We start from the raw sequence: 20,929 nt of genomic DNA, 5'->3' as shown, positions 1-20,929 counted from the left end.
GCATTCATGTTGACTACTGCTGGGCTTTAACTGGCATCCATGTTGACTACTGCTGGGCCTTAACTGCCATCCATGTTGACTACTGACTACTGGTGTGCCTGCCCTTGCCTCCATTTTGACTACTGCTAGGCCTTAACTGGCATCCATGTTGACTGCTGCGGACTACTGGTGTGCCTGCCCTTGCCTCCATGTTGGCTACTGCTGATCCTGCCTGGCCTCCATGTTAACTAATGTTGCTCCTGCATGGCCTCCATGTTGGTTACTGCTGCTCCTGCCTGGCCTCCATGTTGGATACTGTTGCTCCTGCCTGGCCTCCATGTTGGCTACTGCTGATCCAGGCAGTTCTCTGTGTGCTCAATGCCATGCAGTGTTTGGCCTAATTCTGGGGAGGCTCACTTTCTTCCTCACTCACTTTTAATGGTTCTCTGTGAGCTCAATGCCATGCTAGGTCTGGTCTAATTTTTGGAAGGCTGACTGGCTACCGCTTCTACCGTGTTGACTCTGTCCTCACCACTATGCTGTGTCAGGCTGAATTTTTGGGTGGTTCATGATAAGCTACCTCTGTTTTAGTTGTTCCCTGTGTTCTCACTGCCATGCTGTGTCAGGCTGAGTTTTTGGGTGGTCCCTGTGTCTACCTCTGTTTTAACCAGGCTGTTTCACAGAATTAGGCATAATGGAGCCATTAGGCAGCCTCAGAGGCATGCATACATGCTGCCACTGCTGTTTCCTGTCCATTTCCGTTGTGTTTCCATCAATTTCTGAGGTTGACAGGTTTTCACACAACCTTCCCTCTACCGAACCTGAGTCCCCTCAAAAAATGTCTCCCATTGACTTCAATGAGGTTCGTTACTCGAAACGAGCACTTGAGTATCGGGAGATATTTGTTTCGAGTAACGAGCACCCGAGCATTTTAGTACTCGCTCATCACTAATCAGAACCATAAACTTTATTAATTATATCACATAAAAATACATAATCAGCAGTTAAAAATCTGTAGCCATGCACACAGGAGTACCAACACTCAGGATGAGTGCAATATGGTATAACATGCAGCAATGGTAATTACATAGGTAACACAGAAGTCTGTAAACACTACACACCATTGCCAACTCTCCCCAGGTTATAGAGTTCCTACATGTATTGCACAAATGCCTAGTAAACAAAGCTAGGACTCACAGAGAGATACAGTACTAAAGAGATATAATACCTGTGTCGGGCTGCCCTGTCTCCTGAATATAAGATGCAGGCACTTTTTAGCAAGATATTTTCTTGCTAAAAAATGAGTCTTATAAAGCAAAAAATACGGTAATATTTAATTAATAAAACACATTTTCAATCTAATAAAGTTATTTTCGTTGTTCAATAGCTTAATTAAAACGAATACATACTTTTGCAATTAAATATACTGTAAATATATATATATATATATATATATATATATATATATACACATTTATTTATATATTTATTTTTTTATTACCAGTATATTTAATTGCAAAAGCATGGATTAGTTTTAATTAAGCTATTGAACAACGAAACTAATTTTTTTAGAACGATACTTTGTTTTATTAATTAACCTCTTAAGGACCCATGACGTACCGGCACGTCATGGATCACTGTCACTTAAGGACCCATGACGTACCGGTACGTCAGCCCTTTAAACGGGCGCCGCGGCCGGCCGGGTCCCGATCGGGGGAGATAGCCTGCTATAATACATAGCAGGCCATCTCTCCCTGTCGGCATGGAGGGTTGTTAACCCCCCCCATGCCGACGATCGCCGCTATTGGCTGATAAGCCCATAGCGGCGATCGGAACCTTTCCGGGCCATCGGTGGCCCGATGACCCGGAAAAAAATGGCGGTCGGTGCTGTCCGAGGACGGCACCGACCGCCATTACTGTAAAAAGTAATGGTGGTCACGGTACCACCGTCCCGATCGCCGTGAACGGCCGGCCAGCCGGCCGGCCGTTCACGGCGATCAAAGTCCCCACAAGTAATAAATACCTGCTACGGACCCCTCAGCTAGGTAGCTGAGGGGTCCGGAGCAGGTATTTGTACGTTACTCACCTGTCCCGGGGTCCTGATCGGCGTCTTCCGGGATCCCGGCGTCCTCTCCATCTTGTCGGGACTTCGGCTTCTTCCGTGAGTCCCGATCGGCTTCTTCCGGCTCCAGCGTCGTCTTTTTTCGTCTTTTTCCGGCTCCAGCGTCGTCTATTTTCGGATCTTGCGCTCTGCTGCCCCCTAGCGGCTGATAAGTGTAATACACGTATCAGCCACTACAGGGATGTTCAGAATGTAGTAAAAAAAAATTTTTTTTCCCAATTTTTTTTTTTTTCTATTTTCCGCACCCTATCGCCGCTGAGTGTTGATCAGCATCGCACGAAAGTGCGCTGCTAATCAGCAACTCCTCCTTTTTGGCGTAGGGTGTTTTTTTTTTATATCCTACTGCCACGGTCTGCTGATAAGTGCCGAACATAAGTGCGGCATTTGTCAGCAACACCATTTTTGGCGTAGGTTTTTTTTTGTATACTTACTGTAAAAAACACGTAAAAAACACTACATTACACCACACTACATTGAATAAAGTTTTACACTACACCACTACATACCCCATATACCAATCCCCATATAAAGATGGCCCCCAGGGTGTTTTCGGTATCAGACGCATACGTTATTATTGCCTCCGACACCGAAACAGCCAGTGAGGATGAATGGGGGGTCCTTTGTTCCTCCATTCATCCTCATCCTCCTCATCATCCTGTGACGTGTCTGGGGGTAGCGTAGCGTACGCTGCCCCCCAGACACGTCTTTTCCGCCAGTACCGTCCCAATAAGAGATGACGGTATGGTGTGAAATTCTACAAACTCTGTGAGAGTACCTCAGGGTGCACTTACAGATTTAGGGTACGTGCACACTGCGAAATGGCGAAGGATAACCCTTCGTGCATTCCGCAGCTGGCACCCGCCGGCGGACTGATGCAGGGGCGTGTCTCCGCCCGTGTCATAGACTCTATCCTATGCATGGGCGGATTCCATCATCCGTCATTCCATCAACACGTTGGACGCAGAGCGGAATCCGCCCGTGCATAGAATGGAGTCTATGACACGGACGGAGACGTGCGCCTGCATCAGTCCGCCGGTGGGTGCCAGCTGCGGAATGCACGAAGGGTTATCTGTCGCGATTCCGCAGTGTGCATGTACCCTTAGAGTGTATGAAGGAAGGGACACTCGAATCCAGCCCCAGATGCCCCCTCCCCCCCCCCATCCTCGGAGTTAGTGGGGACATCGTCCGGGAACTGATCTTCCCACTGCTGGATAAAGGTCACCACCTGTACGGGGATAACTTTTATACCAGCACCCCCTCCTCCGGTCCCTCGCTGCCCGAGCTACTGTAGCTTGCGGCACGATCCGAACATATCAGAAGTAGTAATAGCGCCCTAATATTTAGCAGCCATGGAGCGGACCCAGCGCTTCTGGATATGAAGGACCCCGTATCGCACCAGGACAACATTCTCCAGGTGACGTCCCCCACACTGGAGAAAGGGAGACCCCAGAAGAAGTGCAGAGTGTGGGGTAACAGGGGGATCAGGAAGGACAACATTTTCCAGTGTGACACCTGTCCTGATCCCCCCGGCCTCTGCATACTGGATCGCTCCAAGGCGCACCACACGTCACTGGGGTTCTACATTATCTAAATTCTGTCCCTTATTCCTATTTCAGGGGTCACGTTGGTCCGGGGATTATTCTGATCGCCATTATGGAGTCGGGAAGGAATTTTTCCCCTGTGATGAGGCTACTGTCGTCTGCCTCACAAGGGGTTTTTGCCTTCCTCTGGATCAACACAGGTTGAGTTTGATGGACACCTGTCATTTCCAACCTTATAAACTAATAATTGCCCTAATACCCCCAAATAAATTAGAATTGTCCCTTTTCCCCAGCTAAGTAGGTATGGTCGCCATTCCCATTAGAGGATGCCATGATGCAATTACAAAGCCTCTGTGCGGCCAGGACAGTAGAAACCCCCCACAAGTGACCCCATTCTGGAAACTACACCCCTTAAGGAATCTAACAAGTGGGGCAGCGGGTATATGGCCCCCTGGTGACGGCCACATTTGGGACGTGAAAATGAAAAAAATGGTATTTTTTATTTTCACGGCACATGTTCTACACATGTGCCAATTACTAGTGGGGTCCATATGCTCACTGCACCCCTTGTTAGATTCCTTATGGGGTGTAGTTTCCAGATTTGGGTCACTTGTGGGGGGTTTCTACTGTTCTGGCAGCACAGAAGCTTTGTAATTGCGACATGGCCTCCATCCCCCATTCCAGCCTCTAAATGGCGCTCTGTCCTTTTAGTGACTTGCCCTGTGCCCATATGGCAAATTATGTCCACATGTGGGGTATTTTCGTACTCAGGGGAAACTACCCTACACGTTTTGTGTTCATTTTCTTTTTTAACCCCTTGTGGAAATGGAAAAAAATCAAGGCTAGACCAACATTTAGTGTAATTTTTTTTTAATTTTTACTCTAAATCATTGATCTTGTCTTGATTTTTTCATTTTCACAAGGGGTTAAAAGATAAAAAAAAACACAATGTGTAGAGCAATTTCCCCTGAGTACGGAAATACCCCACATGTGGACATAAAGTGCCATGCCGGTGCAGGGTAAGCCTCCAAAGGGAAGGTGCGCCATTTGGTTTTTGAAGGCTGGATTTGGATGGAATGGATTTCGAGGGGCCATGTTGCATTCAAAAGGCCTCTGTGTTGCCAAGACAGTTGAAACCCCCCACAAGTGACCCCATTAGGGAAACTACACCCCTCAAGGAATGTAACAAGGGGTGTAGTGAGCATATGGACCCCACTGGTGACGGGCACAAATGTGGAACAATGTGGCGTGAAAATGAAATATTACATTTTTTACACTATAATGTTGGTTTAGCCTTGAATTTATCATTTTCACAAGGGGTTAAAAGAGAAAAAAACACACAATATATGTAGAGCAATTTCCCCCGAGTCCGTAGATACCCCACATGTAGACATAAAGCGTCATGTGGGCGCAGGGCAAGCCTCCGAAGGGAAGGAGCGCCATTTGGATTTTGGAGGTTGGATTTGGCTAGAATGGATGATGAACGCCATGTCGCATTTACAGAGCCCTCGTGCTGCCAGGACAGTGGAAACCCCCCACAAGTGACCCCATTCTGGAAACTGCACCCCTCAAGGAATCTAACAAGGGGTGCAGTGAGGATATGAACCCCTTGATGACGGGCACATTTGTGCCATGAAAGTGAAAAAATGAAATTTTTCCCTTTCACGTCACATTGTTCCACATTTGTGCCCGTCACCAGTGGGGTCCATATGCTCACTGCACCCCTTGTTAGATTCCTTGAGGGGTGTAGTTTCCAGAATGGGGTCACTTGTGGGGGGTTTCCAGGGTCTTGGCAGCACGAGGGCTCTGTAAATGCGACATGGCCCTTGAAATCCATTCCAGTGAAATCCAGCTTCCAAAAGCCAATTGGCGCTCCTTCCCTTTGGAGGCTCGTCCTGCGCCCGCTTGGCACTTTATGTCCACATGTGGGGTATTTCCGTACTCGGGAGAAACTGCGCTACATGTTTTGTGTTTTTTTTTTCCTTTTATCCCTTTGTGAAAATGAAAAATTGAAGGCTAGAACAACATTTTAGTGTAAAAAATACTTTAGTCTTTTTTCAAGCCATATTGTTTGGAAAATCTGTGAAGCACCTGTGGGGTCCAGATGCTCACCGCACCCCTTGTTACATTCCTTGAGGGGTGTAGTTTTCTAAATCGTGTCCCTGTAGGGGTGTTTTTTAGGTTTTGGCACCCCAGAGCCTCTGCCAACCTGAAGTGGTACAGTCAAAAATGACCAAAAATAACGGAGCCATTGAAATTCACTAGGCGCTCCCTTATATCTGAGGCTTGTGGTTGCGTCAAATAGCGCAATAGGGCCACATATGGGGTATTTCTATAAACTGCAGAAACGGGGCAATCAATATTGGGGTGCATTTCTCTGGTAATAGGTTTATAATTATGAAAAATATTGGATTACAATAAAATCTCTGCACAGAAAATTAAAATTTTCAAATTTCTTACACACTTAGCTTTTATTTCTGTGACTCCCCTAAAGGGTTAAAAAACTTTCTGGATGTGCTTTTGCAGAGTTTAGGGGGTGCAGTTTCTGAAATGGGGTGCTTCGTGGGGCTTTCTAACACACAGTCCCCTCAAATACACTTTAAACCTGAACAGTTCCCTAAAAATATCTGATTTTGAAATTTTACAGAAAATTTGGAAATTTGCTGCTAATGTTTTAAGCTTCCTATTGTCTAAAAAAAATGAAATATAGTTTAATAAATGCCGCCAACATAAAGTAGACATGTTGCTAATGCTATTTAATATATAATTTATGTGGTATAACCATTTTCTGTATAAGCAGAAAAGTTTTAAAGTTGGAAAAATGCATTTTTTCACAATTTTTCACGCTATTTTGGGTTTTTTCATAAAGATTCGTTATAAGTATCGACTCCAATTTACAAGAAATGTGAAGTACCATATGTCACGAGAAAACAATCTCAGAATCAGCCGGATAGGTAAAAGCATCCCGAAGTTATTAATGAATAAAGTGACACTGGTCAAATTCATAAAATTTGCTCCGGTCCTTAAGGCCATTTCAGGCCCGGTCCTTAAGGGGTTAAATATTAACTATTACAGGGATCGGCATTATTGCCAGCAATTGCCAATTGCCGGTAATACCGTGCTCTGTAATACTGATTCCCTGCTTTCCCAGGGAGCAGTAAACTTTATTAAAACAGCTAAAAAATTGTTTAGCTGTTTTACTAAAGTTAATTTAGATTCAAATATTCAATCACATATTTGATCGAACTGGAATCTTTCGAATAGTGCAGTATTTGATCAAATAGCTATTCGCTCTTCTCTATTAGTAACCCAAACTAGAATAATTTACCAACCGCCGTCATTGCACGGGTGGCGAAATGATGCACGTAATTTTTAATATATTCCTATAAAGACCACTCACAGCCAGTCCAGGGCTGTAGAACGCAAACAACTCCTATAAACCTGATTAAATTTTATCAGAACCATAAACTTTTTTATTATATCACATAAAAATACATGATCAACAGTTAAAAATCTGTAGCCATGCACACAGAAGTACCAACTCTCAGGATGAATGCAATATGTTATAACATGCAGCAATGGTAATTACATAGGTAACACAGAAGTCTGTAAACACTACACACCATTGCCAACTCTCCCCGGGTTATAAATAGAGTTCCTACATGTATTGCACAAATGCCTAGTAAACAAAGCTAGGACTCACAGAGAGATACAGTACTAAAGAGATATAATACCTGAAGTGTGGATGTGTGCCAGCTCCCCTCCAACGCACGTTTCGCATTTGCTTTTACCCAGGAGGTACGTAATTTTAGGGTGCCTTCACACCTACCGTATTGCAGCAGAAAATCTGCTGCGGATCCGCAGCAGATTTAACTAAATGAATGTACACAGCATTAAATACGCACTGTCAAATCCGCTGCGGATCCGCAGCAGATTTGTAAGTGCTGATTTGATGCTGTGTTCATTCATTTAGTTAAATCTGCTGCGTATCCGCAGCGGATTTTCTGCTGCGGTACGGTAGGTGTGAAGGCACCCTTAAACACAAAATGACAGACATATTTTTTTCTTTTCAAGAACAGAGAGGAAAAACGTTTTGTCAACATAGCCTTTGTGAGAAAGGAAGCTGATAATATGTTAGGCTATGTTTACACATAGTATTTCCGTCAGTCGTTTGGTCAGTATTTTTTCAACCATAATCAGGCGTGCAACTGACAGGGCAAAGCTATGTTCACACAATGTAATTTTTGAGTAAAGAACAAACGCTGATTGCAATGGAATCAGCATCCGTTCTTTACTGCAGGGGTGGCATTGCGTTAAAGTCAATGCAATGCTGCCTGCTGTATTCACACAGCGTTATGTTAACGCCAGTTCTTTAGAACAGGCGTTAAAATAATGTACCGGCCTATTATTTCCGGATGCTGTCCAGTGAACAGCTTCCGGAAATAATAGCTGTTCGCACATTACATTGCAGTGAATGGCTATTTGATTGGCAGGCACACCCGACGGTGCCAACAAATCAATAGTTAAAAGAGAACGTTCCTGCAGCCAATACAGAGGTATTGAACAGAAAGATTTGCACAGTTTGGCTCATGACCACACATCTTTTTTTGGCTGTTTGACAAAATGTTTTTGGACGGCTATTGTTTTGCGGCCAAATAACATCCATTTTTTTGAAATAATGAAAGTTATTTGGCTAGGAAATAATGGCCGTCTGAACAAATGGCCTTTAAAAGGACATTGTGTCGTCAGGGTTTTGGTTGGAAAAAGACTGACCAAAAGACTGACAAAAATACTTTGTGTTAACATATCCAAACTGTAGGTTGTAAGTGGCATTTTATATTTAGGCTAGGTTCATACACAGTAAAATAAAAGCTAAATATGTAAATTTTAGTCAAAATAAAAATGTGCAAACAGATGAAAAAAAATAAAAAGGCTGAAAATTGCGTTGAAGTATATGGACAACGTTGGGAAATAATTGACATTATTTTTACAGCCCCATTGAACAAAAGCCATCGTTCACTACGTTGTGTGTATAAACGGCCATTGTTTGCATTCACTGTAATGGAAAAGATCCAAGACTGAAAACAAAAAAGTATGTTGAGTGAACATAGCCTTATACTTATTACATTAAAAGATTTCTTCAAAATTAGGCTTATCATAAATGTATTCAATATTTGACTCCTGGCCAGTGTGATATACTGTTCACCATTTGGGCCATTATATATAATTGGTCTATAAGGCCAATTGCACAGTACCTCTATATGTTTCTGATTTCATACAGGCATAAGTAAACTTGCTATACTAAACTTGATTGGATGCAACATTACTAGGATTTACTTCTCTGGATGCGTTAAGGAAAATATGTCCATAAAATGCTAATTCAGGCTATGTTACCTAAATGGGAAAACAATGGCTGTCTTTGTGGGGATACATCATTTTAGTGCCAAAAGACGGCTGTCTGTTGATGATGGCTGCAAAACCTCGTTCACACTGTTTTTTTTTCATTAAACAACGGCTGTTGTTGCAAGGTTTCCAACAACTGCCTTTGTTTAACTGCAGCGGCAAATTACACTACAACCTATAGAAGCAGCCAAATGTCAGAAGTTTGTATTGTGGAGGTCTGGGTGCTGAGACCACGCTGATTGTTAGAATTAAAGGGCAGACATAGTCAGTGCACACTCTCACCTTTCATCCTCACTTTTACTGGTAAAATAGTAGTGGACAGAATTATAATGGAGCCTAAGGAACTTCCTGATTACTGGAAGTTCCTTAGGGTCCTGTTAGGAACCGGACAGCAGGACAAGACAAACAGTGAGCCTTAAGCTCAGCCCCGCCCACTGTCCTCTATCTATTTGCCACAATCCGCCCTAAAATGGCGGCGAGCAACTGGGCGGCAGTCCCTGCGCTGGCTAGGTGGGACACAAGGACAAGACAGACAGACAAAACACAATAACGAATGGTCAACAGTCCGGGTCACAACAAACGGGCAGCAAAAGTACAAAATCACAATCCGAAGGCAAGGTCAATATACAGGCAGTATGGTCAGGGGCAGGCAGCAAACAAGAATGGTCAGAAAGGCAAAGCAGGGTCAGAATCAACAGAGCAAGAATAGAAACACAGAACCAGGCAGAGACAAGCTCAATATCCGGCAAAGATATCCCAGACTGAGGTAGTTATATAGGAGGCCAGGGTTCTGATCCAGAACATAATTGGACCATCCCCCTGAACTCCAAGCACAGACAGCTGAGAACAAAACAGATCCACTGGCAGGAAGACCTGTCAGTCACAGCAGAACCAAAACACAGATTAACCCTGACATGGCCAGACAAAACTCAGCAGGTAAAGTCGGGTGTGTCTCTCAAGGTGAGCAAATAACCAGTGTTCACACACTACAAAACAAAACACAGAAACAGAATGCAAGAAAATCAGCACCTTCTCGGCCGCACAGCATGAGCAGAGGGACGCATGACGCTCCGCAAAGATACCATCCTGACAGGTCCATTATAATTCCTTCCACTGCTACTTTACCAGTGAGAGCAGTAAAGTAGTGATCCCTTTAAAAACTTTTCGCAATTATATTGCTATAATGATATTTGTATTCCTTAGGATGGTCTTGGGTAGGAAAGTGTATTCAATTCTGTTTAGTAAATAGATGATTAGATACAATAAATAAATTAGGATATATTGTAGAAATTGCATTTTTTTTAATGTAAGGTTAATGTAATGTTCTATACCTCTTTATTTACTGCACTCATCAGTAGATAAAGTTAAAAGATAAAATCTTGTACTCATTTACTGTCATTGAGCATGATAATGAATGCATATACAATGAGCTCCCTCTAGAAGTGGCATAAAGAATTACAGCCTTTAACTGGAATTTTTTGTTTTATAAACTGCTAAGAAGATGATTTCAATGCAAAGAGAAACACTTCTCCCAGCGTGCCACTGGAATAAATTTCACTTTTCATTTTGTGTTATCGTTGATATAATTGAACTTTTTTGAGTAGAAATGAGCAAAGCAGCCTCAAATTCCTTTCACAAGCTTCACAAATTTTTTTTCAAACTTGTAAGGATTTGCAAATCGAATCTTAAAAAATTTCATTAAAACAGCTAAAACTATAGTAGCTACAGCCCTGGCACTATTTTAGAAGGATAAATGTGTTAAAGCATGTTGTAAAAGTGTCAAAAATTAGAAAATCACAAATGAAAAGAAAAAAAAAAGCAATCAGCCAATCATCTAATTTCTGCCATTCCTTTCCTCTCTGTCCCTAATTCACTCTGTTTATCTCTCTGCTCTGTTCTAACTGCCTGCTGCCATCCTGCTCTCTCCTTCACACACAGCACACTGGCCACCTCCGTTAACAAACCACCTTATATATAGGGGGAGGTGCTGACATCACAGAGGGGTTGCAGCTGATTGGACAGGCACTAGGTATTATGGTTAATCCCTTTCTCCTGCCCAGTGACCCTCCAGACAGCATGTGCAACCAGCATTTTTTCTTTTTTTTGCTAATTTCCTTAACGAATTGGCGGGAATTCACTTCACAGAGCTAAGTAAATTGACAGCACGTTGCTCATCTCTCTTTTGTGACCCATTAAGTATTAATCATTTACTTCAAGACAATCATGTTATTAAATTAGAACATGTAAAAGTAGACCTTCTTCTTCTAAATTTTATCTATTACCTTCTTCAGTGAGTTCAACACCTGCATATCATAAACTTGCACCGTACAGACCACCAGGACAACTGATTTCTCCATCCATGCTGTTGTCTGTGGTGTACAATATTCTGTTCACAATAGCTATGCAGACATATGCATTCCTCATAATCCAGGAGCAATCGTGGTACAGCAGAACTGATGTTTACAGGTAAATATTTGGAAGTGGGTTGAAGCCCAATAAAGTGTGTCTTTTAGAATATGGTTGCTAAATATCGAAAAATTCTCTTAGATATAGAAAATCTAAGTTTCCATCTATGCTCTGCTGCATGGAAACATCAGATACAACAAGCTGGATCTGTCGCATCCAGTATCTTATTTGGTGCCTTATGGGTTGAAACATGGGACAGTACATAGTTGCTGCATATCATTAAAATATATATATTTTTTTCTTTTTAACCCCTTAGGGACCAATCCTATTTGGGCCTTAATGACCAGGCTCATTTTTCAAAATCTTACCTGTCTCACTTTATACGCTTATAGCTCAGTGATGCTTTAATGTATGCTAGCGATTCTGAGATTGTTTTTTCGTAACATAGTACTTTATGTTAGTGGCAAAATTTGGTCACTGTCTTGTGTGTTTTTTGTGAAAAACATCAAAATATCCTGAAAAATTTTACGAACTTACGAACATTTTACGAACTTTGAAATTCTTTGCTTCTAAAAAAAGAAAGTCACATGACAAAAATTAGTTAGTAAGTCACATTATCAATATGTACTATATATTCTGATTTCATTTCGTAAACCTATTTCACTTTTTTAGGGTGTAACGGGGCTTAGAAATGTATCAGCAAATTATCAAATTTTTTTAGGGACCAGTTCTTTTTTTTAAGTTGATTTAGGAGGCTTGTATACTGGAAACCCCCATAATTGATCCCATTTTGGAAACTACACACCCTAGGGAATTAATCTAATGGTTTACTGAGCATTTTGACCCTACAGGGGCTTGAGGAAAGTACTCACAATTAGGCCGTAAAAAAAATGGAAAATAGAAATTTTCCAATAATATATTTGTTAAGATTAAAGTATCTCATTTTCATAATAAACATGAGAGAAAATACACCACAAATTTTGTAACGCATGTTATCCTGAGTACTACGGTACCCCATATGTGGGCATAAACCACTGTATGGGCACACAGTGGGGCTCAGAAGGGAAGGAGTGCCTATTGGCATTTCCAGTTCAGATTTTGCCGAAGAAGTTTCTGAGCACCAGGTGCGTTTGCAGTACCCCTGTAGTGTCAGCAGAATAGAACACCCCAAAAGTCACCCCATTTTGGAAAGTACACCCCTCAAAGAATTCATCTTGGGGTGTGGTGACCATTTTGACCCTACAGGTATTAGAGGAAAGCATTCAAAAGAAGACAGTAAAAATTCAAAAAATAGTATTTTTTCAATAATATGTTTGTTTAGTTTGAAATTTCTCAATTTCACAAGGAAAAAGGGAGAAAACTCACCCCAATATATGTAACCGGTTTTCCTGAATAGAACAGTACCCCATATGTGGGCATAAATCCCTGTATGGGCACACAGCTGGCCTCAGAAGGAAGGGAGCGCCAGTTAGCATTTTCAGTGCATGATTTTTCTGAAGAAGTTTCTGAGCGCCAGGTGCGTTTGCAGTGCTCCTGTAATGTCTGCAGAATAGAACCCCCCCAAAAGTCACCCCATTTAGGAAAGTAAACCCTTTAAAGAATTCATCTTTGGGTGTGGTGACCATTTTGACCTCACAGGTTTTGGAGGAAAGTATTCAAAACTAGACCATAGAAATGAAAAAAAATAAAAAATATCATGTTTGTTTAGTTTGAAATTTTTCAATTTCACTAGAAACAGGGGAGAAAAAGCACCCCAAAATTTGTAACGGAGTACAATGGTACCCCATATGTGGGCATAAACCACTGTATGGGCACACAGCAGGCCTCAGAAGATGGAGTGTCATTTTAGTTACAGGCAATATGTGGGTGTTTACTGGCTATCTGGGGTGGTAATGGACAATCTTGGGGTGTGTACTCGCTATCTGAGGTGGCGACAGGCAATTTGGTGTGGTTTTGGGCAATCTGAGGTAGTTACGAGCAGTCTGTGCCAATCTGGGGTGGTTACTTTCAATCTGGGATGGTTACTTTCAGTCTGGGGTGGTTACGGGCAATCTAGGGTGGTTACGGTCAATCTGGGGGTGTTTACTGGCTATATGGCATGGTTACGGGCAATCTGGAGGTGTTTACTGGCTATCTGTGGTGGTAATGGACAATCTTGGGGTGTTTACTGGCTATCTGAGGTGGCGACAGGCAATCTGGGGAGGTGACGAGCAATCTGAGGTGGTTGCGAGCAATCAGGGGTGGTTACAGGCAATTTGGGGTAGTTACAGGCAGTCTGTGGCAATCTGGGATGGTTACAGGCTATCTGGGGTGGTTACGGGCTGTCTGGGGTGGTTACAGGCAATCTGGGGTGGTTACAGGTAATCTGGGGTGGTTACAGGCAATCCGGGGTAATCTGGGGAGATTACGGGCAATTACGGGCAATCTGGGGTAGTGACAGGCAATCTAGGTTTGACGGGCAATCTGGGGTGATGATGGGTAAACTGGGGTGGTTACAGGTAATCTGGGGTGGTTACAGGCAATCTGGGGTAGTGACAGGCAATTTGGGGTGGCGATGGGCCGTCTGGGGTGCTGATGGGCAAACTGGGGTGGTTACAGGTAATCTGGGGTGGTTATGAGTCATCTGGGGTGGTTATAGGTACTCCAGGTGGTTACGGGTAATCCGAGGCACTTGACTTTGGTGACATAAGTAAAAAAAAGTGCTGGCACCATTTGGAACAAGCGATCAGTATATACCACTGTTCGCTTGTACTGGGACCACGCCGGGTGATCCTCGATCATTGCCCCATGCTCTCTGCCAGCTACGGTGGTGAAGAGAATGAAGCATTAATCATTTTTAGGAATCCATCACTGTGAACAGAGTCTGTTCACAGTGATGGCTGTGGCCATCTTGGATCAGATGGCCGCCCAGGGAGGGGATGGTCAGTGACCAGGTCAATAGAGTTAATTCTGGGGACGGGGGGGGCAGGTTTTCATCTCCTCTCACCGTGGATTCACTGTGAGAAGAGATGAAAGTGTTCAGCTGTGCTGGCAATGCACGTTACCGGTGGCCGCCGTTATACTGTTAATAACGGCAATCGCCGCTGAGGGGACTGGTCAGGACTGACCCCACATTCTGCCCTATTCTGCGCCATTGCCATAAAGAGCTGATGGCAGCAGAATAGAGCCCATTAGTGATCGCCATAAAAATCCGTATTGGCGGTCACTAATAACATAATACATGTATTGTCTGGGTCACTACGGTTACGGCAATACCACATTTGTATAGTTTTTTTTTTTTAACTATCTTCCTAGCAAAAACCCACAAAAACAGACAGAGCTTGTTTTGGGCTTATTTTTTGCGGGAAGATCTGTAGTTTCTATTGATACCAAGTTTTATATGTATAGGACTTTTTGATCTCTTTTATGATGTATTTTCTAAAGTGGATTGATAAAATACAGCTATTCTGGTACTGTTTTTTTTTTTTTTTTATAAATCTTTTTACAGCGTGTGTCGTGCGGTATAATTATTGATATCGTTTTATAGATTGGGTCCTTACGGACGTGGCGATATAAAATATGTATAGGATTTGTGGTTTTGATCACTTTTATGATGTATGGGGAATGTAATGCATTTTTATTATTGGGGGGCTGGGGGGTGTTTTGTGTGTTTGGTGCACTTTTTTTAACTTTTACACTAGTGTACATTACTGTACACTAGTGTAATACTAATCAGTGATCATCGATCACTGATACAATACACTGCATTACTGATGTAATGCAGTGTATTGTGTTAGTGTCAGCTACTTGCTGACAGGCATCTGCTCGGCCATACCTCTGTATGGCCGAGCAGAGGCATCTCCATGGTGAGCCCGGGGACCTTCATTAGGACCTGCCCTGCTGCCGCCGTCGGGCGGTAATTTATTCCAATGCGTCCGCCGTTAAAAGGTGTACGTATTGGAACAAAGCCCATTAGTGACCGCCGTTAAAATACGTGCGGCGGTCACTAAGGGGTTAATAGAATGCCAGATGGCAAAAATGTTTTCTATTAATTCTGTTGCCTTATAATACCATGCTTAACTTTTACTGATATTCCTAATAGTGCCTGTCATCCAGGAAACACAAGCTTGAACATAAACCTTACTCATGAACTTATCTCAGAAAGAACAAAGAAGAACTATGAAAGTTTTGAGAATTCAACACTGTGGCTACTCACTGCTGTACACTTTGTGATTTTGGCCTTTATCTTCTCTAAGGGGAAACCCTTCCGAAAACCACTGTATACTAATTGTAAGTCAATGTCTTGTACTTATTTGTATATTGTTTATTATTTATATTGTAGTTTATTAATATTTATTCAGTATAGAATTAGTCCTAGAAGCTTAACTAACTAATAAAATGACTTCTTTTGTTTTGCTTTAGATATTTTTGTGGCCACACTAATACTAGAGTTTGCTCTAACTTTGTTCTTCATATTTGCTGATTTCAAGAACATGTATGTTGTTTTGGAGGTAAGCATATTTAAAGCAATATAACCAAAGAGTATTTTCCTAAAATGTGCTTTTTAGCACTTTTCAACCATCTGAATTATTGTTAATGTCGGTTGGATTTTGTTTTACAGCTCGTCTGCACACCCACAAGCTGGAGGGTCCACATGTTAGTAATACTGATTGTATGTCTTGTTGTGTCATTCATAGTGGAGGTTAGTATCATAATATAAAATTATATGAAATGTTCTAAAGTGATAATTTTAAACTAATTATCATATGATTTTGACAGGCAATATGTAATACACATACGTCAACAATTAAGTTATTTAGAAGAGATTTTCAACTTCAAAAATAAATCCACATGGACAGTTGGGAGATTACTATAGAAAAAAATGACATTAGGTTTAAATGTAAATCAATGAACATAATATTAAAGAAACAGGATATTCAAAGAATGATTTTGAACAAATATACTTGTCAATGATTCCATAAATACATGGTTTAAAAAAATATATATAGTTACCAAATTACAGAGGTTTATACAGGCACCAGTCCAGTTCAGGTTCACCCTTTCGCAGAAATAATAGTTTGAATTCTCAGAATCATGATCACCCAGATAGTAATTGTTATTAGATAAGCATCTAGGCCTTTTTTTAATCATTGACAGACCTGTTTTGCTTTTCTCTACTAAGTAGGTTGTGCCCAACTCTGAATAATGCAAGTAGTAATTGAGATAAATGAATTATAGTCATTTGTTGTAAAAATAAAAATAGAAAGGAAGAAAATTGACTATGGGACAATACCTATGACCCTATGACAAGAAAATCAGGGGGTTGTTTGGCATGATTGTACTTTTGTTATTTAATAGCGTATCGCCATAAAATAGGAAATTGTTATTTATTTGATTGCTTTTCATTGTCTTCTGTAGGAATTTATTCTGGACAACAGAGCTCTTTGGCTGGCTTTGAAGAAATGTCTCAAGCTAAAACCTGGTAGCAACTATAAAAAGTTAAGGGCAATTTTAGAAGAGGACAAACAGTGGCCACCTATTGGAACTACAATTTATGCAGATAACAAGATGGCGAATGGAGATTCCAAACAATACTCCAACCCTACATTTCAAAATGATGATGTTTAGAGTGAAAAGAGTGACATCTTCAAGACGCTTTGTGTTAGTAACAAACATTTACAACATACTAAACATTTTAGTTTGTTCAGAAAAGATAATATGCTAGTAGCACTTGTTTTGAGGAAATCTTGTCATAGCTTTGGAAACCTGCCATGGCTTTTCATTTAGAGGTTTATTCTTAAGTATGTGTGCGTTTATTCAGTGTTGGAGCCTGTTTGAGTAGTTGTAAGGATGTGAATAAAATTGAATTAATATGTAATAAAAAAAAGTTATGTAACCTTACAGTATGCTTTATATTTCTCCCCTTACTGTAATAAAGATAGTTACCTGCACAGAATGTATATATGAAATATATTCAAGGCTTTATTATCATTATTTTCTTTGTAATCTGTTCGCTATCAGGGTTGCACGCGTACATGAACTCAGATAACAGATACATGAACATAGATAACCAAGATGAGAGCAAATGACGAGTTCAGCCTTCTTGTCCTTGAGTAGACAAAGAACTATGGGGGAGATTTATCAAACATGGTGTAAAGTGAAACTGTCTCAGTTGCCCCTAGCAACCAATCAGATTCCACTTTTCATTCCTCACAGACTCTGATAAATCTTTCCCTATGTTGTTAATAATAATATTTTTTTTACTTTATTTAGCACTAAATTATTTTGCAGCGCTGTACATAGTTTGTTATCACTCATATCGGTCCCTGTCTCCATTAGGGCTCACAATGTAAATTTACCTATCTGTATATTTTGGTATGTGAAAGGAAACTGGAGTGCCCACAAACATAGGGAAGGAAACCCCCACAAACTCCTTGCAGATGTAGCCCTTGGTGGGATTTTAATTTAGAGCCACAGTGCTACAAGGCAACAGTTGGCATGGTTTAAATCTATTAACCTCCCCTTAAAAAACAAGGGGGGAAAAAACGACCTACCTGGGTGCTATGGGTACCTTTACACTAGGATCCTTCACAAAGGATCAAAGTGCCCACCAGAATCCCACTCATAGTGACAAACTGAAGTCTGAGGCAGAAAATTTCTCCACACATCACTACTCTCCACTCTCAAAGCACAGTAACCAATTCAAGGTCACTAGTATTAAGAACTATAAGCAACTTGCTTTACTAGTGCCTTTACGTTATCAGTAAAGTAGTTATTGTTACACCGCCTCCCTCCATGTCAATCTGTTGTCTGGTCCACCTGCACTTCATTACCATCAAGGGCAATCTTGCCGGGAAGCAATATCAGGGGTTGGCCCTGTGGGAATTAAAGTTCAACACCACCAACAAACCTTACATACTGGTATAGCCCCCCCCCCCCCTAAAACCTCTACAGCAGCCCCCGAGAGAGAGAGAGAGAGAGAGAGATTATAGGAAAGTGTCAGAGAGTAGTCTGCTTCTGTGGAAGCACTTGTGCCCACCTGAAACTGTGACAAGTCTGTGAGAAAGGCAATAGTGCACCACAAGGTCCAGCCATCCTGCAAGTAACAGCACCTATCTCACTCGGCAGCTCTCAGTGCATTCCCTTCATTCCAGAGCTAAGCACTGCACACTGGAAAGAGGGGCCTAGCTACCTGACGCTTATACTTCTACCATCATCATCCTTTCCACTAACCTTCTAACTCTATTCCACGTGCCTTGGCATGCTGCAATAGAAAGTCATAAATCACATGGAGAGTTAATTCAGGGAATGAGGACCACTGAACACCATGCCAATCATTAGAGTCGGGGTCCTTTGTTTCCATGGTTTAATGGAATGAAGGTCCAACACATGTGCTACTGCTCCATAATACTCTATGGGACTGATAAAAATTGTGAAATACAGCATTCAGCTATCTTTATCAGACCTATAGAGTTGAATGAAGCTGCAGTCTTAAGGAAGGCTACTTCCAGCATTGATGATGCATGAAGGACCATTTCTAGTGCATTCCCCAAATCCTTACCCCCAAGGCACCAACCACCAGCAGGCTGTGGAGGGGAGTGCCAGGGGAGCCTCTGTTATGAAGTTTTTTGGCAGAGGCACCCCTGCTAGAAAAACAGAAGACTTTTTTTTAAGGGAATCATTCACTGCCAAAATGCCCATGAGGCTATTTGTATTCTGTAAAGAAGCCCCCAGGACTAATACCAAGCATGTAATTGACGCCTCGTGTCATATGCAAATTACATCCAGCTATGTGGGGTGCTCTCAGTGCCGAACTAGTCACCGATACTATTTACAAAAATAAGCAGTTGTAGCTCCCCATAAAATGCACTTAACTTTCTCAAACTTTGCAGATCTCTCCATACAGGCATGTTGCAACAGTTACACATATTTCCCCTATGTTCACTGACATGTTTCGCCAGATCCCTGACTTTATCAAAATGGCTTTGAATTCAAATTAATCCCTTCACGTCTGCAATCTGTATATATACGTTCCTACTGCACATACCCCGTGCAGTAGGAATGTATATATATGTTCCTGCTGTGATGGGGTTAATGATGTGAGCAGGAGCATACCTATGAAATATATAAAGTAATACTTTTTAATTATTACCTCTCAATTGTTTGAGAGCCTAGATTTTATTTTGTTTTTCTATACCTATGAAATACAAATTAAGTTTTAATGGTGCGTTCACACCTACAGGATCTGCAGCTGATTTTCTGCAGCAGATTTCATTTAAATAACTGAACACAGCATCAAATCTGCTGCAGATCTGCTGCAGATCCTGTAGGTGTGAACGCACCCTAAAGTTGTTTTTTGAGACAATAACTGCACGACCTGCCGAGCGAACCCCAGGACAGATCTTGGATTAAAAGCAGCTATACGAAGGTGCAAATGTTTTTTTTTTGTTTTTTTTTTTTTTGGGGGGGGGGGTGTTTGTGAGTACAGAGTCGCTTTATTTGCAAACCACACCTGAACTGGAGACAAAAGTGATGCTGTCTTGGAAGAAAGTGGTCATGTTTTTGTACCATTGGATAACCCCTTTAGGGTGCGTTCACACCTACAGGATCCGCAGCAGATCCACAGCAGATTTAATGGCGCAGCGGATCCGCAGCAGAAAATATGCTGCGGATCCGGTAAGTGTGAACGTACCCTTAGGGTACAAACACACACACTGTATACGCAGCGGATTTACTGCTGCGATACGCAGCAAATACACAACAAATACGCAGCAGATTAGATCTAAATAACTGAACACAGCATCAAATCTGCACCATCAAATCTGCTGCAGATCTGCTGCGTATTTGCTGCGTATCTGCTGCGTCTACGGTGTGTGTGTTTGTACCCTTAGGGAGAGCTGGGACCACACATTATGGAAAGCAAAAGTAAATAGAGTGGAGCAGGTCACAGAGAGAATAGGGAACCAAAGATAAACTGTAAGGTCCCACCTTAAGGGGCCAAATAAGGTCATGTACTGTATACAATCAAGCCAAAGAGTCAGTCCTTGATCTTTGGTCATTAAATCTTGCTTTAACCCATTTCCTCCCGGGCAAATTTTCAATTTTGCGTTTCGTTTTTTCATATAAAAAAATAGCGCTTGCATTTTTTTCACCTACAGACCCACATGAGCCCTTATTTTTTGTGACACTAATTGCACTTTGCAATGAAAGATAAAATTTTTGCATAAAATATGCTACGAAACCTGATGAAAATTATATGCATAAATTTTAATTTATTTGAAGGCTCTTAAAAAGTTAAAACCTTTTAAAAAAACGAAATGTTCCTTAAAATTGCTCTATTCACATACTTATAACGCATAACATAGTTTTGCCTCTTTATAAATCACTGGTCAGACCACACATGAAATATTGTGTACAGTTTTGGACTGTGACAAAGCTCATTAAGTCAGTATCCTCCTCCACTCCAAGGCGGGTAAAACAGGCGCAGGTCCAAGGGGTA

General features: G+C 41.6%; 1 protein-coding gene across 1 annotated transcript in view; it reads left to right on the top strand.

Moving 5' to 3' along the window:
• LOC138795671 (probable cation-transporting ATPase 13A4) overlaps positions 1 to 17,403 on the top strand; it is a 152,042-nt gene extending 134,639 nt beyond the window's left edge. The window contains exons 26-30 of the mRNA XM_069975058.1: positions 11,337 to 11,511; positions 15,533 to 15,720; positions 15,853 to 15,941; positions 16,052 to 16,132; positions 16,849 to 17,403. Of these exons, the coding sequence (XP_069831159.1) occupies positions 11,337 to 11,511; positions 15,533 to 15,720; positions 15,853 to 15,941; positions 16,052 to 16,132; positions 16,849 to 17,058 (743 nt within the window). The 3' untranslated portion in view covers positions 17,059 to 17,403. The remainder of the gene's footprint in view (positions 1 to 11,336; positions 11,512 to 15,532; positions 15,721 to 15,852; positions 15,942 to 16,051; positions 16,133 to 16,848) is intronic.
• The last annotated feature ends 3,526 nt before the right edge of the window (positions 17,404 to 20,929 follow it).

Source organism: Dendropsophus ebraccatus, chromosome 6 (genome assembly GCF_027789765.1).
Source record: "Dendropsophus ebraccatus isolate aDenEbr1 chromosome 6, aDenEbr1.pat, whole genome shotgun sequence".
NCBI classification, from domain to species: Eukaryota; Metazoa; Chordata; class Amphibia; order Anura; family Hylidae; genus Dendropsophus; species Dendropsophus ebraccatus.
Note: the sequence above shows the minus strand (reverse complement) of the source record. Positions and strands in the feature narration are given on the sequence as shown.